Source organism: Xenopus tropicalis, chromosome 4 (assembly GCF_000004195.4).
Source record: "Xenopus tropicalis strain Nigerian chromosome 4, UCB_Xtro_10.0, whole genome shotgun sequence".
Lineage (NCBI taxonomy): Eukaryota > Metazoa > Chordata > Amphibia > Anura > Pipidae > Xenopus > Xenopus tropicalis.
Window position 1 is genome coordinate 80361995 of NC_030680.2, and position 27737 is coordinate 80389731.

A 27737-nucleotide genomic window follows, 5' to 3' on the forward strand; every position below is an offset into this window, starting at 1 on the left:
TGTGCTGTGTATGAATACATTATATCCGTTTCATGCATAGCATGTCCCAAAAAAATGCTTGTCTTATATGGCCAGATTTAGTCAGGCAGTTTTTAAGTATGTTGTGCGACTCTGGGAATGCATGTTAGCTGGGGGGTCAGTTTCAACACACCATTCTGCAATGCTACCAGATTTCAGTTGATCTCACTAAACAAAAGCTGACCTCTTTTGATGTACCTTGTTGGCCGGTGGATGGTGCATCAGCAGATGTGTACGTGATAGGAGCTTGCAGCTCTTTTCCGCTTCCTGTCAGTTCTGATGGCCTGAACAAATGGAACAATAGCATTCAGCCATCCCTGCATATGACCAGTTGTACATTACTCGTTTGTTTAGCTATGGGTGATTCAGTCAGATACTTTGAAGGTTTGTCCTGTGCAGGGCTACCAAAATGTTTTTAGAAAACAGCAGAACAAAAGCACAAGTCGCACATAGAATTTTCACCCGTGGAGACAAAAATCGGTCATCTCTGATCCGCACCATGTACAGAAAGTACTTGCAGACCCAATATTTGTGCATTTTTGAACACAGAGGCCCAATAAAATGGTGACTGTGTATGGCATCTTACAGCAGCCCCTCTGGCATTTGCCAGTGTGAGCACCTACAGGTAGATGTTGTAGTTAGTCAGTGCTTACTGGGTGTAGATTGGAGAGGATTGGCATTTTCTTTGTCTTAAAGAGAAGGAAAGGTAAAAATTAAGTAATCTTTATCAGAAAGGTCTATGTAAATACAGCCATAAGCACTCACAGAAAAGCTGTCCTCTATCAAAAAAACACAGAATTTCTTGTCTTCTTTTGCGTATACATGTACTTTGGTATCTGACTCAGAAAAATCCTTCATTCCTGGGGGCCAGAGTCTGCACAGCTCTCTCCTTTCTACTGTCTCCTGCTGCCCCTTTCCATCAGAACGTGTGATCTGAGCTGCCAGTGGCTAGAGCTGCAAAAGGAAGCTACGGAGCTAAAATGGCAGCTGCTATCTTAAACAAACTGAGGGAGCTTCTAGGTCTGTTTACACAGGTATGGTAAAGCTTTCTGCAGAATAAATATAGTGTTCTAGGTGGCACTAATGTGGCGAATCTATTGGCAGTAAAATGCCAAAATGACTTTCCTTCTCCTTTAATTATCTTATGTGTGTATCTGTAAAATGTCACTGTTATACTTTACCCAATTGGATATATAAGCACAATGCAGATTGTATAGCACACAGACTTTGTGTATCTAGCAGCAAGAAATAGTGGTTCTCATATCTTGTTGTAAATGTGTAATCATTTGACCTTTTAGTCAGTGAAGAGTTGGTGCTAGAAATTATGCAGAGGAGAAACTTATTTTGCATAGTAGAATTTAATCTGTACCAGATATTTCACCTCATAATTATCAGAGCTGTCCAACTGGAGGCACTTGGGTTGCATGTGCACCTCCTAAGCATTTTTATGGTCCTGTCTCTCCAAGGGCTTCACTGATTTGACATCAGTATTTTATTATAATCTGGCCCCTGAACATTCAAGTGGATAACCAGATCATTTCATTAAAAGATTTGGGAATCACTTTTCTATATTTACTATGCTTTCTTATGTATAAAGGAATCAAAAACATTTACACATTAATTAAATATTCAAAACTTGTCTTGTCCTTTCTATATGTTGCCATTTTCTGACTTAAACTCATCCTGCTCCTTATACAAACATAACAGGTTAAGAGCTCAAAGATCAATGGCTACATTGTGTTTCAAGGTAGTGTTGCCATACACACTAGTACTGGAGTATGAACCCACCATTACCTGCCCCAGGTAAAATCTTCTGTTACCTGAACCCACCTAGGTAATGGTGCACATTGCTACTTAGTGCAGTTTGGAGGAACAAAGGTAGAATTTTGGAAGGCTATTACTCTTCTCTTTATCTGGTGTTTTCCATATGTTTTATGCATTGCATTTATGAATTTAGAAAGTCACGTTTCAGCTACAAATTTGGTTTTGGAAGTATTCACCTGCCTTAGAGTGGTGGAGTGCAGAAGCCATGTCTGAACATATCATGTGATTTGGTCTTGCTATAGGTATGTCACTTGTTCTCTGGGCCTTAGTAGCTTGTGATACTGTGTGGTGGCTGCAATTGTGAAGTCCAAAGCTTTAGCTAACCTCTGACCCCTATGTTTGCCTATTCTCAGATGTGTACTTTATTCATTCCTTTCTAAAATTCACTGATTTCTCTACATGTATTTCCTGTTTAAAGAAATTGGATATTATAAGCAAACTGCAAAATGCTTAGTTTGCGAATTATAATTCTCTTTCTCATACCATCAGAAGCTTTTATGGTAGTTTTCTTCTCAATGTAAATTTTTACATATATATTCCCCCAAATATTAGGAGTATCTTAATATAAGGAATACCTTGTAAATCTGTTCAGTTTTTTTTTACACCTATTAAAGGGGATGTTCTCCTTTGAGTTAATATTTGGTATGATGTAGAGCGTAATATTCTGATACAATTTGCAATTGCTCTTCCTTTTTTATTATTGGTAGTTATTTAATTATTTTACTTTTTATTCAACAGCTTTCCAGTTTGGAATAGCAGCAGCTATCTGGTTGCTTGGGTCCAATTTACCTTAGTAACAAGGGAGTGGTTTCAGAGAGTGACTGATATATGAATGTTAGAAGGGACAAATAGAAAGATAAGTAATAAAAAGTAGCAATTAAACTGTAGCCTCACTGAGAAATTGTTTTTGGATGCTGGGGTGAGTGACCCTTATTTGAAAGGTGGAAAGAGGCAAATAATGCAAAAACTATAAAAGATAAAAATAAAGACCATTTGAAAAGTTGCATAGAATTGGCCAATTTATAACAGAAACTCAAAGCATTTATACATATTTTGGGCAACATACTCTCCTGCCTGGAGCAGATGTATATTGCCACTTCCTTTAATGTATAGGTGTTGCAGACCATGCAGATAGATAAGAGCACTTGATGAAGGGGCTTGGTCCCTGAAACGTTTGCTAACAGATGTAAATGTACCTCATAATTTGGTTTGCATAAAGTTATTCATTAGTCTTGAATACAGCCCTGTGATATTCATTAAGAATTACTGAGAATGTGTATTTGATGCTTATAATGTGTATTTGATGCTTATGCAAGCATATCTGGTTAATGGTCAGCTGTTGTTCAGCTACAGTGTCCAGCATTCCTTGAGGACTTTAGAGTCCCAGGGAATGCTGGGAGTTCTATTTTAACAACCGCTGGGAGACCACAAAGTGCACACCCCTGTTTTAATGTATGTGCATATGATAAAAGAAGGAATGTGATTGCTGTTTACAATGAGACCTAAAAAAATGTAAATATGTTAGTTTTAGCGTTACCTCTTCAAATGTGTATCTACTTTTAACCTGAAGTTTTGCATTATTAGATTTTTCTATTACTATCTTGGCTCGAAAAATCTCTAAATGTCATAATTTACTGATGTTAAGGGAAATGAATTCAGAAGTGCTGCAACCTTAAATAATTTGATTTGTGCTTGCTGCAATTTATTCTTCAGCATGCAGCACTGAACATCCTAACTTCATCCACCTCCCTTTGCCAAGATCCGTGCAGATGCTCTTTTACAAGAGGCTTCTCTATCCTTTTTTTTTTTTTCTTTTTTTGGTGAGCAGCATGATTACAGATTAATAATAGGATTTAATATATTTCGCTGCTAGTTGCATATGAGCATCCTGTACATGTTTTAATATCTTGTAGAATGATCATTTTCATGCATGGTATTTGCAATGTATATACCAAACACATGGTGTATTTTGAGCTGATGTTGACTGTGGTTTGGGAATATTACAAAGACTGCACTATGCCTTTTAATTTGGAAACAAATATTATTGTTTTTTGGATCTTCCACTGGTGAATGAGGATACTGTTGTTTATTGCTTAGGCATGTCCAAATGAGATACATTGCCCTCCAGTATGTAAAATTTCCAGGGAGGGGCCCTAAGTGCATACATCTTTTGATAGTAGCAATAGCCTACTTTATGCAGTAAAGAAACACTATACATCCCTGTTTAACCTAAGCCCTATAAATAGTGCTTTTGTTAAAAAGGTGTTTTTATGTAAAGACGTTATTTATTTTCATTGTAGCAGAGAGTGCATGATGGTACAGTTGTAGACAAATATCAACCTTGCTTCTTTAAATCAAGTGTGGGTGAAGAGGAATGTATGTAGGTTTTTTTGTAATTTAAAATAAATCCCTCCTTTAACTACTTAAGCTTTGCACATTACACTGATGGAAACAGAGCAAGTCAGTATTTTTCTTAATGGCTTCTGAGAAGAGAAAATCAAAATGCTGGTAATCACCACTGTGTTGACTTTAATAGTAACCATCCCTCAGCCTGTGTCCTAAAACTACACTGGGAAAACATTTTGTGAAATGATCAAGGTCCTAGGGCCACCTATGATACTTTTTACCGTAGTCAGTAGGAAGTTATCCATTTGATGCCTTGTGTTTTGAGAACTGCTTCTGTGTAGCTGTAGTCTGAACACCAGAATTGTTTAAAAGGGTATATAAATAAAAATAAAACCACAATGTTTTTACCAAACAGAATTGTAGTAATTCTGTAGTAGAGTTAAACACTAGCCAGTGTACATTCTTAATTGAAGCCTTATTTATTAAAGCATTGCTCCAGTTAACTTCATCTCAAGCTACAGACATCTGTACTCCCTATCTAAAGACCACATTAGGGCAAGGGCACGTGGGGCAGATTGTCAGCTTGCAGATAAGCACAGGCTGACAATCCACCCCTATGCTTTAAAAAACTTTTAGTTGTGCCTGCATCCGGAAGCACTAAATTCGCCTGGGTGCAGATACACGCCGCCGATGTCGGCCAACAAACGCAAGACTTTGCGTTTGTTCACTGATATCTGCTGAGTGTGTTCTGATGCTTATATTTTTGGGACAAGTACAGCAACAAATGATGTCATTGATTTTTGGGCAGTTTATTTCAGGGTTGCTGCTTACACATTTGTGAAGTTTTATACTTTCTCCTTTAGTCTGTGAATATATGCAAGTATATGAAACAATGCAAGTATGTGAATGGCTAGATATGATTGTCTGCATGTGAATATTTGTTGTTAATTTAAATGCTCATAGTAAATGCTTAATAAAGCAGATGTTAAATAGATGGCATTATGGATTTTTTTTTTACCAACATGTAACCTAAATGAAATACTGCCCTCTGTTTCTTAATATGGTATTCTATATTTACATGGGACAAGGTACTTAAACTATGTTTAATAAATTACAATTACATATGTTGTTTGCATTGCTAATTCAAAGGACAGTCCAGTCAGTGGTGTAACTACCTATCAGCAGACCCAAGAGGCAGGCCTGGAAAGGACACACATTTCCCCAGGCACTTCTTCATGTCTGGAACCATGCTGTCAGATCAATTTGCTTGTTGGTATGGGAGGGAGGAAAATGAATTTATACCAGCCATTAATATATCCAGCAGAAGAACTAAATGAATATGTAAATGTAGGGCTCTTAATCTAACAGGATTTTTTATGTTTTTGAAATGCAGGTTTGAGCACACCTAAACACATCAGTTTTAGTGCTTCCTCTATAGTCTGCCGGGTTGTATTCATGAGTGTTCAGAGTTGTGTTTTATGGCATTTATGTTTTTTTGTTTTTTTTAGATGTCTCATGCTGCAGTTTCTCATGCTTGATGCACGCTCAGAAGGCAATAGGATAAAGGGTTGCGATTCGAACTGACAAAGCGTATTTTGCTGCTTTTTTAAGAACATAAAATAAGCCAGTATAAAATAGTTCTTAATCTGCTCTGCCAGTTGGCAAATTGCTACTTTCAAGGCCCAATTTATCAAAGTTCGAATTCAGAGCTTACAACAGAAAAATGTACCCACTCTCTATTCATTCCTGTAGGATTTTTCGAAGCAGATTTATCAAATGCAGAGCCCTTACTTTTACCTATTGATAAAAGGAATGAATAGAGTATGGGTAATTGTTTGTGTGGGGAGCTCTAATTTCACACTTTGGTAAATCTGCCTCCATGTTTGTAGTGTTTGTTTTGTGCCAAGAACATCTGCATGGCTACTTTGAACAATAAACCTCAAGTATGGTGTCTTCAAAATTTCAAGTAATAGTAACTGTGGGCAGCTCACACCATTTTCATTCAGCCTGTTTTTAGTTGACATTTTGTCACTGTACTGTCCATAGTTAATGCAAATTGTTTGCTTTTTAAGGCAGTGTGCTTGATATAGTTTATTGTTCTCTTCTACTCTAGGTAATTTTTTTCTAGTAGTCAAACTAATGGACCATTATTTTTAATGAATGCTAATTTATAGAAATAAGTTCAAATAAACTTTGTGTGTACATTGGGCAGCAACGTCCCACAGTGGTAAAACACACACCTATCATGGCATTTATGGGATATTAGCCTAAAGCTACTAGTCACTAATTGTTGGTTTATGCTAACATATACATTAAGTACAACTTTCATATATTCTAGTCTCCGCCCTCTGTTTGCACACGGCACATTTTGCATTGCCTGAGCTGGTTTTGCTGTTATGGCATAAGTTGCCACTATAGGTTTACGACTAATTAATTTATTAAAGGGGTTATTCAACTTTAAATTAACTTTTAGTATGATGCGGATAGAAAATGAAGACAAATTGCAAATTTTCTCATAATATCACTATTTGTGGATTTTAATGTATTACTTATTCAGCTTTTTGTTTAGCAGCTCTCCAACTTGAAATTTTCTGATTGTTAATGTCCAAATTACCCTAGCAACCAGACAGTGGTGTGAATGGAGGATAAACAGTACAAGGCTTAAATAAAACGATAATAATAAAAACTGTAGTCTTGCAGAGCAATTGTTTTTTGGCAGCCGGGGTCAGTGACCTCTATTTAAAAGCCTGAAATAGGTAGAAGAAAAATGCAAAAATTCTAAATCTATAAAAAAAAAAAAAAGTGGTGCAAATTTGCCTGGAGGAGGAAATTTCTGCAGAAAACGAAGCGATGTGTAGGCCTTTCCACCAGCGATTCGTATTGTTGCCAGTGAAAAGTAATTTTGGAGAGATTAGTCACTTGCGGTAGCAGAGATCTATCATCATTGGCAACTAAATCTTTCCATGGGACATCAGCCTTAGACTAATTCTTGGCATGTCAATAAAGCGAGGCCAAGAAACAGCCCCCTACCCTCCAATTGCTTTGGATGTTCCTGTAGCTGGAGCCATTGCACTGGACCAGGTGCAGGCACATAAGAGGATTTTGGTGCCAAAGGGGCTGCCTTTATCTGCAGGCTGAAAATCAGCCCCAATTGTTCATAGCCTTAAGGTGGCCATACTAAGATCAGCTTGCTTGGCGAGGTCGCCAAGCATGCGAATCTTCTCCCGATATCCCCACCTACGGGTGGGCGATATCGGGTGAATTTAGGCTAAATCGAATTAGAGCGCTGGTAAAAGGTGCAGTCTGTTGGGGGACTGCATCAACGAGCTGATGCGGTCCCCGATCAGTCTAAATTTTTAACCTGCCCAATCGATATCTAGCCGGCCCGTCTTTTGTGCCCCTACACAGGCCAATAAGCTGCTGAATCAGTCTAAGGGACCGATATTGGCAGCTACAATCGGCTCGTGTATGGCCACCTTAAGGGCTCTTATATACATGTTTCTTCCTGTGTTCCCATGCATTGGATCTTTCATGTGCTCCACCACAGGTAATTGCAGTCTGTATTTTTTTTTTCCCTCTTGTGGTGGAAACTCTCATTTATAAGAGCCCTAAAAAGTATGGCACCTGTTATCTGGAGTGCTCAAGACCTGAGGGTTTCCAGATAAGGGGTCTTTCCATAATATGGATCACCGTACATTGTCTGCTAAAAAAAAAAAAAATCAATTAAACCGAACAGTTTTGCTTCCAATAAGGATTAATTATATCTTAGCTGGGAACAAGTACAAGATTCTGTTTTAATATTACAGAGAAAAAGGAAATTATTTTAAAAAATTTTAATTATTTGATAGGAGATGGTCCTGCTGTGAAGGATAATGGGTTTCTGGATAACTGATCTCACACCTGTAGTAAACAAAAAGCGAGCTTTAAAAAGAAGGGGGAAAAAAATAAAATAAAAATCACCATATAATATTGTAATGAATGTGCTATCACAACATCATTCAGCAGGGGATTCCATAAATTCACTCACCTCACTGTGAAGAACAAATTATGCTGCTCCAAGTGAAAGTTCAGTTCAGTACACAATAAAGTAAACATTTGGTTTCTTTATTTGAACAAGATAAGTTTGTTAAAAAAACCAAACCACACTATACAAGTAGTAACAAAATAACACAAGCTGGCCATACACGTAGCAATTACAATCTTTCCTGCGACCAATAAAGATTGTTAGTTTCCCCCATTGAAGTCTGGAGCTGAATCGCCAAATATGGAGGTAAAAATAATAGGGATTCTACCTCCACGTGCTGATTCAGCCCTACACGCAGATTTTGCTTGGGCACCTTCAACGGCGCAAAAGAGGTGCAAACCAGAAAATTTCAATTGCAACAAACAAGCACCAACCTGTCGGAGCAAAGAACCAGTATGCACAAATCAAGTAGGCTAATGCCACACCATGTGTATGGAGTTTATTTTCGGCAAGCCTTATATTTTCGACAAGCATTTTTCAGCTTCTCAGAAATATATGCTATACACATTGTGTGGGATTAGCCTTAATTGTATATATCAAAAATTAATATAACAGACTTTGTTAAAAACATTTAAAACCAAACAAAAAAGCAACCTCTCCCCAAGAGAATCAGAAACCGCCCAAGTTGCCCCAGTAAAAAGTGTAAGGTACCCCGAGCAGGGACCATAACCCAGTGGTTCACAGTTACACAGCCGCATCCAGATGTATATTGCAAAAATAATTGGCCAGCTCAGGTTAGAGTCGCCAGTCTACTGATACCATCTCACATGGCAAGTATAGCTGGGGGCAAAGGTGCAGACTCGGGAACACCATACTTAATGCATATTGCCACAGCAGCTACATCAGAAGCAGTGGTGTAACTAGATATCACTGGGCCCCCACAGCAAAGTAATTTTAGGTCCCCCAAAATGTCCAGACATTAGCTTATTACACCAATATATATTTTAATTGCTCCTTAATTAGGGCCTCACTAGGCCCCCTACACCTTCTGAGCCCCCCTGCAGCCAAAGGGTCTGTTTCCTCTGAAGTTATGCCCTTGGTTAGGATTTATATCTGCCAACTAACGGCAAGTCTCGAATTAGCTGTCGGATATTGGCAGCATGTGCCTGCACCTGGGCAGATCAATGATTCCGGCTGCAGGCATGAGTATTTTTATTGTACTTATTTGCAGGCTGACAATACGCCATGTACAGCCTTACCCTTACACAGTGTGGCTACTGTGGCAGAAGTAGTTGCAAAGTGTGAGTATAATGGCATAAAAATGGACACAAATGAGAAACACATAGCAACACATAAAATCATTCATAAACTGCAATATGAAATGATATTTATTTTGCGGCTTGTATATGTGTGATCCGGGCTGCCATTGGAGGGGGATAGTTGTCCCGGGCCTGGTGGATTTTGGATCTTCAGGGGGGCCTGGCTGTGCTGCACTTACTTGGGTGAGCTGGGCCCCCCTGCTGTTAGTGAGGCACAGACATCAGAAAGGAGGGCAAGAGCTTGGGTGCCTGCATCTTCTTTCTTCTAACAGTTTTCTGTGAGCTCATTTGTCAATGAAGTTCAAATTTCACCCATCCAATCCCCATGTGGCTTTCCAGGAGTTGTACAAAAAAAATGGATAATGCTTCACTATACTGTGCACTTGTAGTGTCGGGTGCAAGTGCTGCTTAGGTTCAACTATAACTCAACTAACACGCCGCAGCACTCCGATTCCATGTGAAAAGTGTTTATTGTGCCAAGAAAACCAGGCAACATTTCAGGCACCAGCCCACATTGCCTGGTTTTCTTGGCACAATAAACACTTTTCACATGGAATCGGAGTGCTGCAGTGTGTTTATCAGCGATTTACCAGAAGTTGTGTGACAAAAAAAAAAAGCAATGCAATGGGAAATATGGCACTGGATTCCCCATCCATTAAAACCCAGCAGAGGTGGCAACCCTACCCTTAGTTAAAAGAGAAATTGGTTTGTTCATATCTTACACAGCATGTTCCAGGGCCTGACTAGAATAAAATATGTCATACAGTGATGTCTACAGAGGCTTTAAACAGATCTATGGCCATAAAAAGTATTATCCCGTTGGACAGTCCATCACATTAGGATAAAGGTTACAATGCTGCACAAATACACTATCCTCAGTTGCTTAAACATACAGACCAACCCCAAGGAGATTTGACAAACGTTGAATTTCAAGGTGTGGAATAAAAGTGATTATAGTAGTTAGGGGCTGTTTAATTGATTATTAATTCTACTGGTCTCAGTACATCAATTTGCTTCAAGATGCAAAAAAAACCAAAACATTTTTATTCCTTTGTTTTTATTCCCTTTTATAGCCTTCGGTATTACATTGCTGGCCCAGCCCTTACACTTATGATGATAAAATGTTCTTAGAAGTGATCATGCTCAATTCGCTTCCCTCCATCCTTTTCCTGTGAAGCAAATTCAGTTAAAATTAGACACCGAGATCCAACCTGTAAACCATCAGCTGTTCTTCATGCTCGTTGTTATTATTCGCGCTGCTTTGGAAAGGTCTCCCGAGCACCGGCAGGTGGCGCCGCGGTGCCCAAATGGAGAGCGGCCTGTGGGAAGCGGAAGCGGTGGTGTAGAGAGCAGCGCTTCCTGCAGTGTGTGCGTGTGCACGGCGGCCTGACTCCCCTGGGGAGGGGGTAAGACAAGCTTTGGCTCAGCGTGGAGATGCGCCATGAGAGCAGAGAGTTTCCGGTGGTGATTAGGTTACACAAAGGTGAGCGACGTCCATGAGACCCGCCCCCTCTCGGTAACCGTGCCAAGGGAGCTATCTGGGGTTGCGCCTTGCGGCGGCGAGGGTGGGAGGTAGGTGGGGAACCCTTCCATCATGTGAATAAAGTGGAGCATTTATATAACAACCGTGCAGCTGCAGCTACAATGCAGCAATTACATTTGCTATACACAAGCCAATGTTAAAGGGACCTGTAGTTCTGCTAGAGAAGTAAGAATTGGCGATGCCTTGTGCTAGCATGTGAGCAAACAGCGCCCTCGCCCTTTCGCGGTGCGGTAATGCACCTGGACTCTGGGCGCAGGGGACTGTATCAGACACCACGGTGGGGCTTTATGGCTATCAGGCTGCATGTAGTAGTGAGTGGTGCCTGTTGGCTTGTGTGCCTTAGGGGTTTTTAAAGTACAATTGTTTAAAACACTGGCGCAGTCCTGAAAGGGGAGTTCACTTTTGAATGAACTTTTACAATGTTGCCTCTTTTCAGCTGAGCCTCATTATTTATCTTGTATGGTTTTCTTAACTATTAATGCTTCTGGTCTGCCTATTTTCTGTCTGCAAAAAATGCTTTCTGATTGTCAGGGTCAGTGACCCTGGAGCTAGGGAAGGTGGCCAATACATGGAATGCATAGGCACCATCAGATGTCGTTTGGATAGGCCTGTCAGGGTGCCCATACACAGACAGATAAGATGCTGAATTTGGCTGAAGGACCTGAATTTGCCCGTGCACCTTTACACCGGCATGCTAACTCTTGGTACACAGAAAATGTGCTTTCATTCGTCTTGTTGTAGGGGACTAGTGATAGGTATATTTGTCCTGTTTCCCTCCTGAAAATTTTGCTAAATGGCAAAAATTTGCAAAATGCAGCAAAGTCGATAGGACGGCTTGTAAATGCCTTAATTGAAATGCTATGTATTTTTTTTTCTTTTTAATAAAGCTCTTTGATAGCACTGGAGAGAGCATGCAGGGTGGATAATGATATTTTGTTTTTAAGAGTCCTGCCACTCATTGCTATTTACACAACTGTAGAAGTAAAAAAACACTGGAGGATCACTGTTTTACACAGTTTTTCAAAGGAGCTTGATTCCTTTAATGCTGTAGTTTTGAGCTTTTTTGCTAAAAATGAATGCAGTTTCCTAAATATGCATTTTTTTCGCTGCAATTCTTAGCAATCAGATGTGCATGGTCTGTTTGGTAGCCATTTTTTTTACACAGCATGATAAAAAGGCCCCAAGATGTTTGTTGTTGCCAGTGATTTCAAGCCTAGACTAGACAGCACAAATATTAAGTAAGTAAATACTGAAACTGGAAATTACTATTAATACAGTGCTATCTGACTTTTTCAGTTTAAAGGAAAACTATACCCCAAAACAATGAAGGTCTCTATAAAAATATATTGCATGACCAAGCTCTTATGTAAAGCCCTGCTTCATCTAAATCAGTGATACCCAACCAGTGGCTCGTGGGCAACATGTTGCTCTCAGTGCCCCCAAACCAGGGAGTCATTTTTGAATTCCTGACTTGGGGGCACGTTTTGACTGAATAAAAACAAGATTCCTACCAAATAAAGCCCCCTGTACGCTGATAGTGCGCATAGAGGCTGCCTAATAGCCAATCTTAGCCCTTATTTGGCACCTCCATGAACTTTTATTGTGCTTTTGTTGCTCTCCAAGTCTTTCTACATTTGACTGTGGCTCACGAGTAAGAAAGGTTGGGGACCCCTGATCTAAATAAACCATTTTTTAAAAAAAAAATATATATATACTTTTAGTAGTATGTGCTATTGGGTACTCTTAAATAGAAAATTGCCATTTTAAGAATTACGGGCTGCCTCCTGGGATCATAGTATTCACAGTGCACACAAAGAAGGCAAGGCGCACACACATGCTTAGTCACATAAGCCAATAAATGGACAGAGTTCTGCCTTTTGCCCACACTTCTTCCTGTTACAGTTAGTTTCATTATTTCTGGTCATGTGATCTCTGAGGGAGCACACAGCCCATCACTGAATGGTGGATCAAGGGAAAGGATGTTAGGGCAATATTTACAGATACAGTTTGGTGAGATTCTTTAATAGTTTATATTATATTAAGTGACCTATCTGTTGGTTAAATCTTCATTCTGGGGGTATAGTCTTCCTTTAATGGAGCAATAAGAAATATAGTGCACATCTGAAGACTGGATTATATTTAAATGAGTCAAAAGGATAATTCACTGGGGCCTTAAAAATCAATTGAAGAGCCAAATCTGGCTTGCTGGGCTCACAAGTAGGACAAAATAACTAAAGAAGTTATAAAAACAAGTTTTATTTTTCCTTCTTTAGCCTAATGATGCATAGGTCTAAAGTGCATCCAAATACCATATTTTCTAGAAAGGAGTTGGCCGAATCCTGAACCAAATTTGAACCCTAATTAGCATATGCAAATGATAAAAAAAATGCCAATTTTCATAGTCATAATTTTATTAGCACAGTTTTGGTTTGGCCAGCCACTTGGATAGTTCACAAGTACATTCAGTTGGGCTTCTGTAAATGGGGGGAAAAAAGGGTGCATCAACACTATCTAACTTGCCAAAATAAATATATACATTTTTTTCTCCAGCCTCTTTTGGCCGTGTCATTTAACCCCCTTACATCATTCTATGCTGAATTAATGGCTTCTGGGACTTGAAGTCCCTTTGCTTTTCAGAGGATAATCTATGCACTGCCTGCCATGTCTCCTGAATCTTCTAGCCAGCAGGACTTTAGCAAATGAGGTGTGAGGAGAGTGGGCAAGGGGTGGGGTAACTTATATTACACTCTAGGGAGGGATGAGTTGTGGCAGGTAGAAGTGATCTCAAACAGTAGAGAGCAGGAAGAGTTATAGTGGTAGGTGTGCAGATCCTTTACTATAAAATGGTATTTTAAGTACAGGTACAGGACCCGTTATCCAGAATGTTAAGAACAAAGGGTATTCTGGATAAGGGGTCGTTCTGTAATTTGGATCTGCTTAACTTAAGTCTACTAAAAAATCAATAAATGAAAATGAAACCCAATAGGATTGTTTTGCATTAGGATTAATTATATTTTAGTTGGGATCAAATACAAGGTACTGTTTTGAACAGTCACCTACAAGTTAGAAATCAAAGCAAAGACCTAATTGGTTGCTACATTAGGGCTCTGGCACATGGGTAGATTAGTCGCCCGCGACAAATCTCCCTTGTTGCGGGCGACTAATCTCCTCGATATGACATCCCACCAGCGAACATGTAAATTGCTGGTGGGATGGCATACGCAACACAAGTTGAAACTAATATTTCTTTTACTTTTTTATGCTTTCCTACACAACACCCCTTATATTGCTTCAGAAAAATTGAATATTGCACTCCATTGTGTGATGTCACCACCATGATTAAGTACAGTCAGCTTCTTTGCCCTCTGCATGAAACATGCAAACTGCTCCATGCGGCAGACTTGCATTCTCACAATACAGAAAAAGCCTGGAAAATTGGCCATAAGTTTAAATTCATCTTTTGCCAGTGGCGTAACTTTCAACAGTGACTACCCCCGTGCCAAAAAACATCGGGGGAGCAGCATGCACATTTTAAATCCATATCAAAGTGGCAATGTTATATTTTTTTTTAAAGCAGGGGCAAATACCTGGCCAGATTGTTATAAAGAATTTATTCCTTTAAAGCAAGCAAGAATATGTCCATATACAGTGTTTTTGTTTTTTATTTGAATTTGTGAAATTGAATTTAATATTTGTGCATAAACAAGATATGTTTTTGCTCAAGTCCTAAAACTAGATAATGAGATCCCAATTAAACAAATGAGTTAACAAATGGGAATCACTGCCTGAAAGCCTCGGCACTGGATATGACCTGGCCAAACATGGTGACCACCAACTCAGCTGCTGTGTAATGTTGTTTATTAGGTGTGGGGGAAGTGGACACATTTCTCCCCACACAGGCCCACCTCCACCCTATTGAACCACACAAACTGAGCACCTTAGATCTGTCCATTTCTCCTATGATGCTTCTGCAAATTCACAACTGGGTTAGCAGCTGCCATGTGTGGCCAGGTAACACTAAAGTGGTCCAGCTCCCTAGAGCTGAATCCTGAGCAAAAGCATGGATGCACAAGGACTTTGCGGAAAACAGACTGAATGTTTATGGATTCCTTCTTCTATAGTGGTAGCATGTTATGCAATTCATTAAACTGTTTATCATTTGCATCAAGCATTGCTTGTACATGTAGTCTACCCATCATTAGCCCTCAGTTATAACAAATTAAAGGTGTGAATAGCATGTGCTAAACATTAGTATTACAGAATGTTGTTGATTGGTAGTAATGGTTTACTCTGATATTGCGGCTTCATAGATGTTGTAATTCTTGAGGTTGTCCAGAGTAGCACTTGAATGTGGGATTGGATTGGTCCATATTGATGAAGTGAATCTGCAGGTTGGGTTGGTCCGTATGTGATCTGTAAAGTGATTTTACTTTGGCATGTGGTGGGCCTGACTATTCCTCTGGCCTAGCCCCTTCTGGTGACTGTTTGGCACACATGCTACACCAGTTCATAATGTGCAAACACCTTCCCCCTCTGGAAATGTTATAGATGGATGGATCAGGTGCTGGATTATAAGTCACGGTACACTGCGGACTGGATAGGGAGAAGGGTGGGTTAGGTTCTGGTGTTGTAATGACTAATAAGTGTTAATATAAACCCACCTGACATTTTACCACAGTGTTCCAAGAGGTAGCTGGTTCCTAGTTTGCAGTTTTACCTATTGGTTTCCAGCACAAATGCATACTTAAAGAGATGTCTTAGTAGCTAACTTCACGTGCATGTGTGCTAGGAGGAAGAGATGTTATTTAGATTGTAAGCTCTTTTGGGTAAGAACCTCTTGTATCTGTAACTTAACCCTAGTCACCCCCCAAACTTCCTCCCTGCAGCATTTGTTCTTTTCAAAAATCTCCACGTGCACAGCTTTGCAAATATATGGCAGATCAGCACAGAGATTTAAGGGGCCATCTTCCCCTGTCTTACAATCCTCTTCTATTAGACCACTGACACAGATCTTTGAGTAGCTTGTGCAGTTGAATCCTTGTCCCTAATCCACTTCAACTGTGCATGCTCCAGCAAGATCCATATCGACAACTGAAAGAGGATCAGAAGATGGCACCATTAAAGTATGCACTCAACTCTGTAGATTTATAGCAGATAAGAGAGACTTCTGAACAGAATAGGTCTTGCTTGGAAGGGGGGGGGGCAGTGGAGGGTAGGCTGAGAATGGGGTATGGTTTAGTTCTCCTTTAACTTACTGGGGGTTGCTGGTTGGTGCCTAAGGGGGGCAAAATCAGGCTAATTTGATGGAATTCCAATGGCGGCCATAGGCACCGACGGACCGAGGACCACATCAATGAGCCAATGCGGTCCCCGAACCGACGGAAACATTTCTGAATCTAATTGGCAGCTTAAATCTTCCTGTGTATGGCAACCTTAAGGCTTTCCTTGGCTGTCATGTTGCAGGTGGGGTTTTTTTCGCCATGAGTGGAGAAAAGCCAATCTGCCTTGTGTTGTGTGAGCTTTGATGGAAACTCTGTTCTCCTCCTCTCAAAGGGGGCACATTTTGACTCCAAACTGCAGGTGAGTGTAGTCAGTGCTCACTCAACATGGATGCATGAGGAAGGGCTGCTCCTGCATGAGGCTGCCTTTGGTTAGTGTGAGCCAGATTGCCAGAACTTTATCTGATGCAAAAGAGGTGGAAGCATGAGGGGGTGGGGGGCTGCCTCAGTTGGCATCCCCTATAGCTCCCCTGGGATCAGGACAGATTGCTGATATCTCCTCTTGCGCTATGGCCCTCAGAATCACTGGTGTATAGGAGCAGGGTAGGCAATATGTGAAATGTCAGTCCCTTCTTGTTTGACCTGTGGGGGGTTATTTAAAGGAACAGTAACACTAAAAAATGAAAGCGCTTTAAAGTAATAAAAATATAATGCACTGTTGCCCTGCACTGGTAAAACTGGTGTGTTTGCTACAGTAACACTACTATAGTTTATATAATAAGCTGCTGTGTAGCCATGGGGGCAGCCATTCAAGCTGGGAAAAAAGGAGAAAAGGCACAGGTTACATAGCAGATAACAGATAAGTTCTGTAGAATACAATAGTGTTTTATCTGTTATCTGCCTGTGCCTTTTCTCCTTTGAATGGCTGCCCCCATGGCTACACAGCAGCTTATTTATATAAATTATAGTAGACTTTCTGAAGTAAACACACTTTTACCAGTGCAGGGCAGCAGCACATTATATTTTAGTTACTTTTATACACTTTCATTTTTTGGTGTTACTGTTCCTTTAAGTCTCTGTAAATAGAATTCCAGGGCCTAATTGGAATCTCACACCAGACTTTTATCAGGGCTGTAAAAAAATTTCAGAGACTGCATAAAAGTGACATAATATGTGACAAGAATGAAGCCAGTTGCCCCTTATTTAATAAAAGGCACAATGTTTGCTATGGAGCAATAACCCATAGTAACCAATAAGATGCTTGCTTTTAAACAGATGAACAGTAAATTATGCCTATTGTTTGGTTGCTATGGGTTACTGCTTCTGGGCGAATGTAGCGTTTTTATTACATAATTTATTACATAGACTTTTTTCTGCTTTTGGACGAATAGTTTATATATTTTTATGTGGGTTTAAATCGATTTCATGTTAACCAATTCCACTGTTGTAACCTTTATTTTATTCTGATTGCTCATGCGATATACTCCACGCGTTCGCATAAACTGTTCCATTGCTAATGTGTAGATAGGAGAGCAAACAATGCGCTGCCTACAGGCACTGCACGAATGGTAAGGCGGCGCTGTTTCAGCACCAGGCATAATATCCGTTGCCAGGTGCTGCTACTGCCGTTGCTATGGGCAATAAGAAGGGCGCCAGATTTCCGCAGGTGCGGGACTATTTTGGGACGCCCCTAGTAAGGGTTAGTTGCCCCGCCTCCGCCACTTCTAGACTGTCTCTAGTAGCCGCCATCTTCCCGCCTGGTCTCGCGAGGTGCAAGCGGTTCCGTTCTCGCGGGATTGGGGCGGCGCGGGCGCAGTGAGAGCCGGACACAGAATGAGGTGAAGTAACACCGAGAAGGAGGGAGGGGGGCAGGGCGGCGGCACCGTGGCTCGGGAGGAGGAGCAGAGCCGCCCTTACTTTATTGGTGGGCGGCGCGTGGAAACGTCTTGCGGGGGAAAGGGAGCTCGGTGCGTGTGGCGAGTGTAGCTGCGGACCTGTTGGTGGGAAGGGACACGCGTGGGAGGGAGGACTTGAACAAACTATGTGGGGGCGGGGTATGTTTAGCTACTGAGTGTTGGTGTAATGCACGTGTATGTGGCTGTGTGAGAGCTGCCCAGCCCGCACTCTGTTGCTATGCGCTCAGTAACGCAGCAGCTGCAGGGCCACCGGCAGGGCATGCATATTGTTTCACTTATCATTTGCATTCAGAGCACACTGTATAAGCGGATTTCAAAAATAGTTGTCTGCAGTTTTAAACTGACTACAGAGTAACACAATTATTACTACAAATATTAAAACAGAGCTCTGATATTTTTGCATGCCCGCTAGTTTGGGAGCATTCAATTAGCTATATCTATCTATCTACATATATATCAATGAAATCATATGATGCTGAAGTCATAAATATGTTGATGGTCTCTCCCATTTCCTTCCAGCCACTTGCACAAAAATGAACATTTATGTAAACTTTTGGTCAGAATACATGTTTTCCACATAAAATTTTTACGCACCACGGTTACTGTTGATGCTTGGGGTGACATGTAATGTGCAAGGCTAGCGGGTTTGGCCCAGTTTATCACATGGCGAGGTCATAAGCCAAGATCTGCACCCTGCCGGCAGTGTTACTGCCCTGCTAAATTCCTTGTCTGCCGGCCGCGTTTATGCATTTGCGCTTGTTTCACCCCCTTAGGCAGGGGTGGGCAAACTTTTAGGCTGAGGAGCCACATTGACTTTTAAAATTTGACAGGCCAGGCCAGCACTTACATGCAGTCTCGAGACTCGCCAATCCTTAGGCTGTAGTTTGCCCACCCCTGCCCTTAGGTAATTTTTGGGGTCAATTTTTGGGCTTCTGAAAATTGGTGGGCCACTGTGATTCACTTCAGTCCAGAAAAATGTCTTCATACAAAAAAAATTATATACAGTACTCATTATAGGGAAATACATAATTTGTTCTAAACCATATCTCATACCTCCCAACTCTCCAGATTTTCACGGGACAGTCCCTCTTTTGACAGCTCAACCCGCAGTCCAGGATTCGTACTGAAAAGTCCCTCATTTCCCTTTGATCTCCTGCACTGAAACAAAAAAAAAAAAGATACAAATTTAATTAAAAGTAGCTTTTGGCACAGAGTACAGATTTCTTGGGTGAACTTTTTTTTTTTATGTGTTTTTTCAGCAAAACTTTAAAAACACATAAAACAGGACCCAAAACCACCCATAAATGTGTTCAAACTTGCCTGCCAAATTTAGTCAAATGGGAGTGGTATTTAGGGGATGTGGTCGCAAAAATGGGCATGGTCAAAAATTATTTTTGTCCCTCTCTCTGCTTTAAAAATGAGGTATGATATCTGCTCACAAGACTTCCAGCTTTACTCTGGGGTCTATCCAAAAGAATAATTCAGAAATGCTGCTTTAAACTACACTTAGGCAGAGGTTTGATCTTACATTTGACTTTAAAAATGTTGCTGACCTACATCTCCCACCATGCATCAACAGTATCTGTAGTGCATACTTGGGATTGTTTTCTTTGGTCTTTGGTTTCTTTGGTGTAACTCAAAGCAATTTTCCAATATGCATTGTTTAAGTTATTATAGTTTAACATTTTTTATTATATTATTATTTGAGTTGGCTATTTGTCAGAATTTTCCCTAAGTTGTCAGTTACAGTGTCTTTCCTGCATTAGTCAGTCTGAAAATTCTAGATGCTAGAGAAATGTTTCAAGACTGTATGGATTAGCTCAACGATTTAGGAGCAGTGGAACCTTTGGATTTAACTCCAAGATGTTTCTAGTCTGGAAAGAATCAGACTTCCAGGATTTTTCAAAATTGAGTCATATTAGTCATTTCATCAAGTTTCTGGTAAATCTCAATTTAAAAAAAAAAATAAATATATATATATATATATATATATATATATATATATATATATATATATATATATATATATATATATATATTGTACTATTGCCCTACACTGGTAAAAATGTGTTTTCTTCATAAACACTATAGTGGCAAAGGATTAAGTACTGGGACATGAGAAGGTTCATTGCACATGATACATCTTTGCTACCGCAAGCAAACAATCTCCTGCGAATACATTCCTACCAGCAATTTACATTGTTGCAGTAATGTCATTCCAGTGGAAAAACACATGTGGCACTTTTTTTTTGGCATTTTTCCGAAGTCTTCAAGGCAAGGCATTGTTGTAATCAGAACCTATACCAACCAGATACTGCTTTTCATAGCAATTAAAGGCCCCCATACACGGGCCGATAGAAGCTGCCGATATCGGTCCCTTGGACCGACTCGGCAGCTTATCTCCCCGTGTAGGAGCAGAAACGAGCGGGCTGGCCAACCGATATCTGGCCTGAAATTGGCCAGATATCGATCGGCCAGGTTAAAAGATTCAGTCGGATCGGGGGCCGCATCGGCTCGTTGATGTGGTCCCTGAACCGACTGCCCCATTGCCGCCTACATAATCCGGTCGTTTGGCCCCAGGGCCAAATGATTGGATTATTTATTATTTTTTTTTTTTAACTTCAAGCTCCCCGATATCGCCCACCTGTAGGTGGGGATATCGAAGGAAGATCCGCTTGCTTGGCAATCTCGCCAAGCGAGCGGATCTTACAGTGTATGGGGACCTTAAGTGTACAGTTAACTTAAAAACCATTTAACAATTTTAATGAATGTACATTGACATGTTTCTTAGCATTTCATTTATTTTCATAATACAGGTATGGGATCCCTTATCTGGAAACCCATTATCCAGAAAGTTCTGAATTACGGAAAGGACATCTCCCATAGACTCCATTATAAGCAAATAATTTACATTTTTAAATATGATTTTCTTTTTTCCTGTAATAATAAAACAGTACCTTGTCCTTGATCCCAACTAAGATATAATTAATCCTTATTGGAGGCAAAACAATTCTATTGGTTATTTAATATTTAAATTATTTTTAGCAGACTTAAGTTATGGAGATCCAAATTACAGAAAGATCCCTTATCTGGAAAACCCTGGGTCCCGAGCTTTCTGGATAACAGGTCCCATACTTGTATAAAAAAGCCTCACCAGGGTCCGTTTGACCAGGAGCTGTTTCACTTGCCTGTATGGTATTGGAACATTGGAATTTTTTTTTTTTAAATACCTGCTGTAAAGTAGTAAATGGTGAGTTCAAGCAAAATAGTTTGGTCTAGCCCCAAAAACTTTTAGAAAATGTAAACTTTTCAAGAAGAGTTTAACATCTGATCTTCATATAAACTTGAACAGCTAACTTGGCTCTTATCTTTGCATTTCAGGACCTAAAGTGTTTTATGGTTATTCAAAGACTTCAAGATGGAAAATACAGTCTGTTGAGTAACATGAAACAACCTGAATCCTGAGCTTTAGATAAATTTATAGTGCCAACATATTACACTGGTGTCCTTGTCCCAGACATTCAAAGTGCAACACTATTGGTTTCACCAAAAGCCAATTAACCTACTAGTTAATTTCATTATTCATTTTGCAGTGAAAGTTAAATAGTTACGGTTGACTATTTTAGCAAACACAGATTTGCAGAGAAAAAAATAACTATATGCAGATTAACAGAAGTCTTAAAAAATAATATCTTCAGCTAGTCCTATCCCCTGATTTTACTGAATAACAGTAAACCGTTTTTCTGATTTTTTCTTTGATTTTTTTTTTTACTTCACTTTTCAATGTTATTCTTTGCACTCAATTGTTTTAATGTTAGAAATCTTTTAAAATATAATATCCCCTTGTTCAATGAAAAGGGTTTGTGCAAACTTTTTTGTGTTTTAATCACAAAGTATTTTTTTATTTTATTTTTGTTATTTAATAAGCTAAATAGGGAACTTGAAGCTACTCGATATTTGGTTCTTGGCACTGGCAATCTGTCTGCCTTGCAAGAACCAAACCTGGAAGTAAGTAGAATCGGTTTCCCAGTTTGCTGTGTTTAGCTCATGAAATAACAAAACACTTAGGTTTTTAGTTATTTATCTTTAAAAGTCAATCAAACAAATAACACATTTTACAGTCAAACCCACCGCTTTTCGTGTTGTGAATCTGAAGTACAGCTGTTAATATGAACATTACAAAGGCCGTAGTCCTATTTCCCATTGTTCTTTTTTGAATGTCTAAATAAAATAACTTTGAGCTTTGCCTTAACTTAAAATGCAGCCTTATAATATGTAATTATTTATTTTCTCCTAAAGTAAAACAGACCTAGTGATTACAGTGTGAGTGCGTTTTCAGCCCTGGATAACACTCCATATTCTGGTTAGGGAACCCTTTATCTGTTTTACAAGTAAAACTTTCTATACACTGGCTAATAAAAGCTGCTCACTAGTCAGCTACTGGTTTGCCTGTGTATGGGGTGCACCACCAGACCTGCCCAACTGATATCTTGTTGAAAATTACCCAGATATCAATTGGGCAGGTTTGAAAATCCTGTCAAATGGGGAGCATGTTGATGCAGTTTTTGTTTAATTGGTCTATGTAGGCTGAACTGTAAGATCCCATTGTCCTCAGAACCAGCAATTGGATAAGCCCAAATTGGTCCAGCTTGTGGGTGGGCTACATGTGACATAAAGGAACAGTAACACAAAAAAATTAAAGTGTTTAAAAACAATGAATATACTAAGTACTATTTCCCCGCACTGGTAAAAGTTGTGTGTTTCCGTCAGAAACACTACTGTAGTTTATATAAACAAACCTGCTGTGAAGCCATGGGAGTAGCCATTCAAACTGGGAAAAAAGGAGAAAATCCACAGGTTGCATAGCAGTTAACAAATAAGTTGCATAGAGTTCCATTGTATTCTACAGAGCTTTTATCTGTTACCTGTTATGTAAGGCTGATGCCCCACGGATCGAGTTAGTCGCAGCGATAGATCTCTGCTATCGTGAAGACTAACCACTCTAAAATGCCTTTTTTCAATTGCATTGGAAAGGCCATCGGCTCTGTGGGGCATAAGCCTAACCTGTGCCTTTTCCTTTAATGACTGCCTCCGTGGCTGCAAAGCAGCTTATTTATATTAACTATAGTAGTCTTTCTAAAGCAAGCTCACGTCTATTACCAGTGCAGGGCAACAGTGCATTGTATTTTAATTATTTTAAAGCATTTTTTATTTTTTAGTTTTACTGTTTTTTTAATGTTTTTCACAAAACCTGTTCCATCAGTCTGCTTTCTTCTACACCTTTTTATTATGCAGCTGATGGTGGGTGTTATGCAAGTTGCAGCAACATACAGTGGTGTGAAAAACTATTTGCCCCCTTCCTGATTTCTTATTCTTTTGCATGTTTGTCACACAAAATGTTTCTGATCATCAAACACATTTAACTATTAGTCAAAGATAACACAAGTAAACACAAAATGCAGTTTTTAAATGAGGGTTTTTATTATTTAGGGAGAAAACAAATCCAAACCTACATGGCCCTGTGTGAAAAAGTAATTGCCCCCTGAACCTAATAACTGGTTGGGCCACCCTTAGCAGCAATCAAGCGTTTGCGATAACTTGCAACGAGTCTTTTACAGCGCTCTGGAGGAATTTAGGCCCACTCATCTTTGCAGAATTGTTGTAATTCAGCTTTATTTGAGGGTTTTCTAGCATGAACCGCCTTTTTAAGGTCATGCCACAACATCTCAATAGGATTCAGGTCAGGACTTTGACTAGGCCACTCCAAAGTCTTCATTTTGTTTTTCTTCAGCCATTCAGAGGTGGATTTGCTGGTGTGATTTGGGTCATTGTCCTGCTGCAGCACCCAAGATCGCTTCAGCTTGAGTTGACGAACAGATGGCCGGACATTCTCCTTCAGGATTTTTTGGTAGACAGTAGAATTCATGGTTCCATCTATCACAACAACCCCAGACCATCACACTACCACCACCATATTTTACTGTTAGTATGATGTTCTTTTTCTGAAATGCTGTGTTACTTTTACACCAGATGTAACGGGACACGCACCTTCCAAAAAGTTCAACTTTTGTCTCGTCGGTCCACAAGATATTTTCCCAAAAGTCTTGGCAATCATTGAGGTGTTTTTTAGCAAAATTGAGACGAGCCATAATGTTCTTTTTGCTTAAAAGTGGTTTGTGCCTTGGAAATCTGCCATGCAGGCTGTTTTTGCCCAGTCTCTTTCTTATGGTGGAGTCGTGAACACTGACCTTAATTGAGGCAAGTGAGGCCTGCAGTTCTTTAGATGTTGTCCTGGGGTCTTTTGTGGCCTCTCGGATGAGTTGTCTCTGCGCTCTTGGGGTAATTTTGGTCGGCCGGCCACTCCTGGGAAGGTTCACCACTGTTCCATGTTTTTGCCATTTGTGGATAATGGCTCTCACTGGTTCGCTGGAGTCCCAAAGCTTTAGAAATGGCTTTATAACCTTTACCAGACTGATAGATCTCAATGACTTTTGTTCTCATTTGTTCCTGAAATTCTTTGGATCTTGGCATGATGTCTAGCTTTTGAGGTGCTTTTGGTCTACTTCTCTGTGTCAGGTAGCTCCTATTTAAGTGATTTCTTGATTGAAACAGGTGTGGCAGTAATCAGGCCTGGGGGAGACTACAGAAATTGAACTCAGGTGTGATAAACCACAGTTAAGTTATTTTTTAACAAGGGGGGCAATCACTTTTTCACACAGGGCCATGTAGATTTTGAGTTTTTTTTTCTCCTTTAATAACGTAAACCTTCATTTAAAAACTGCATTTTGTGTTCAATTATGTTATCTTTGACTAATAGTTAACGGTTTTTGATGAGCAGAAACATTTAAGTGTGACAAACATGCAAAAGAATAAGAAATCAGGAAGGGGGCAAATAGTTTTTCACACCACTGTACTAGTTTCTGGGTTTTCAGACCATCATTATATTATTTAAAAGAATAACCACTTAACCAGCATTCTAGTTTTGTGCAAGATATTCTTATAAGGTGTTTTTGTAGATTTTAATTAGAAAACATCAATACTTTTGAAACAAAGCCATTCATATATTTTGCCCATTTTTATGTTTTAAAGGTTTCCCAATGAGTGGATCATGCCACTTATACGTTTGGGGTGATCCATAGCATGGCTGCTTCTCGATCGACTCGTGTCACAAGATCAACAGTGGGATTTAATGGTCTTGATGAAAATTTCTGTGGACGCACCTTGCGAAACCGAAGCATTGCTCATGCAGAAGAGGTTGTTCCTCAATCGTTACTGAGATCCAGGTCACCAAAGAAAAAGTCAGAAACTGCACAAAAAGGAATTTGCCCAAGAAGCGGTGAGTTAAAACCAACAGGACCTCGTGAGTCTTGGGTTAGCCCAAGAAAAAGAGGACTGTCTGTTTCTGAGAAGGACATCGCTGAGAAAGACAGTGTGGAAAACAGTGAAATACGGTCACCTGGAGCTTTATCTCCTGTACTGAAGAAGATAAAACATTGTTTGCGGTCTGACGAACCTAGTAGCCCAGAGGAGAAAGTGTCCACTACAGAAAGAAAGAACTCTTGTTCTGACAATGAAACAGATTCTACCAGTACTAAACGAGCTCATCGATGTATTTTATTGGATGATCGTGACAAAGGGGAAATCAAAAAGGAATTTGAACCAGAAGAGCATCTTAAAAAGACAATAACTATTGAGACTGCTAGCCATAAAACGCTTAATGGTGTTGATGAGAAAAACACTGCTGCTTTCAATTGTAATGACTGCCAGTCTGATGGCAGCACTAAACAAAATACTGTTGCTTTACCTCCTCACAAGGAAAAAATTGTTTCGGAAAATGGGAGTTCATTAAATTCATATTCAGTGTTGACTAACAGAAAGGACACACTTTTAGACCACAATGTGCCTTGTACAAACTCAGAGGAGCGGGCTGAAAAAAAGAATCATAGCTTAGTTGCTAGTTGCCTGCCAATTGATAATGTAAATCAGACCAATAAACAAACATCATTCAGTTCAGAAACGCTGTCTTCTGCAAGGGACTCTGATGAGATATCTGGTGCAGAGGATAGTGCCTCAGAAGTTAATACTGAAAATACTGTCAGTGTCATAAATGCTGCTCATGACAACTGTGTATCAGGTGATCCTGAATCAGAGTTATCTTTTGCAGAGCTTGATGTTGATAATAATGCAGCAACCTTTTCAGACACCCAAGAACACAGGTATACCTTAAGGACTTCCCCAAGAAGGCCTTTGTCTATTAAAGATAGCCCATGCAAAAATGAATTTCCTTGTGGAGAGAATGGACCTATTGATGAGAGTAAAATATGTACTAGTAATAATAGTAAGACAACCAGTACTGTTAATGGCTCCTTAATAATCACTGATGTTGCTCACATTGACAAAAAGCAGGACTGCGGTTTTGTCCGCTGTTCAGCAGATAAACAGACAGTTCCAAACTCTGAAACCGTACCAGCTTCCCAACATATACCAACTTCAAAAGAGAGGGGAGGACAGCAAACCACCGAAGATGAAGAGGAAGATCCCGATGTGTATTACTTTGAGTCTGATCACGTGGCACTGAAACACAACACAGAGTATGTGTAACTATGGTAACAGCAACCTCTGCTACTGGTTGTTTTACATTATGACTACCTTCATATATCATTGTACATACATATTTTAAATGTGATTTACATTTTTATTAATGTACAGACGTATTAACATACATGATCAACTTCCCACGAAAAGATTTAATCACTGCAATAGATCTCTGCTTCTCCGGGTGACTAATCTTCCAAAATGCCTTTCTACCAGCAACAAAGGGAATCGCAGGTGAAAAGGCCTACACATCGCTTCACTTTCTGAAGTCACATAAAGTTTCCTCCTGCAGGCAGAGATCTATTGCGGGCGACTAACACTTTCCATGGGACATTACGGTTAGGTTACGTTTGTGAGGCAATTGACTATTTATGCCAATCCACACTCACCAGCACACCCTGGCCTTTCCACTCTGTTCCACCTGGTGCACAGTATTTAGAGAGATGTCGGCACTCTCCACCATGATCCAAATAGCACAAAATACCGGCACAACAGGATTTGTTTAAGCGGGATAAACCCTGCTGATTTTAATAGTAGCAAACCATGTAACGTTTCGGGGGCACGCCCCTTCGTCAGACATAATGACCAGTGCAGCAGTGCAATTTTTAAAGTGTAGCAGCAATGACATCACACATTTAATTAACTCATTTGTTCCCAATAAAATACATAAAAACTAAGGGGTTAATTAGTCCATAGTCACAAGTCCTTTACCCCTTGTGCTAATTTGAAAAATACCACCTGTAAAAAAACAATGATATACTGAAACCAAACAATGTTGCAACAAAGCAACTTTGAAAAATGTGGCAAGTAACATTTACATGTAACCAAGGAGCATAATAGGGAAGAAAGTAACTACTTTACCCTACATGACAGAAGGTGTAGAATCTGTCCCTGGTATATTCAAAATTCATCTCTGCAAATAAATAAAATAACATTAATCATGAATAACACAAAATTTTACAAGAAACAAGTCAAATTAAACTCTTCATTAAG

The 27737-nt window shown here is 39.8% G+C and overlaps 1 protein-coding gene across 3 annotated transcripts in view; it reads left to right on the forward strand.

Moving 5' to 3' along the window:
- The first annotated feature begins 10716 nt into the window (after window positions 1-10716).
- Window positions 10717-27737, forward strand: part of zzz3 (zinc finger, ZZ-type containing 3) — a 42904-nt gene continuing 25883 nt past the window's right edge. The window contains exons 1-2 of one of the 3 annotated variants that reach the window (XM_002939644.5): window positions 10717-10954; window positions 25239-26740. In XM_002939644.5, the coding sequence (XP_002939690.2) occupies window positions 25290-26740 (1451 nt within the window). In that variant the 5' untranslated portion in view covers window positions 10717-10954; window positions 25239-25289. Of the gene's footprint in view, window positions 10955-17977; window positions 18072-18099; window positions 18201-25238; window positions 26741-27737 lie in introns of those variants that run through there. The other 2 variants (XM_004913919.4, XM_002939645.3) reach the window with 2 other exon arrangements.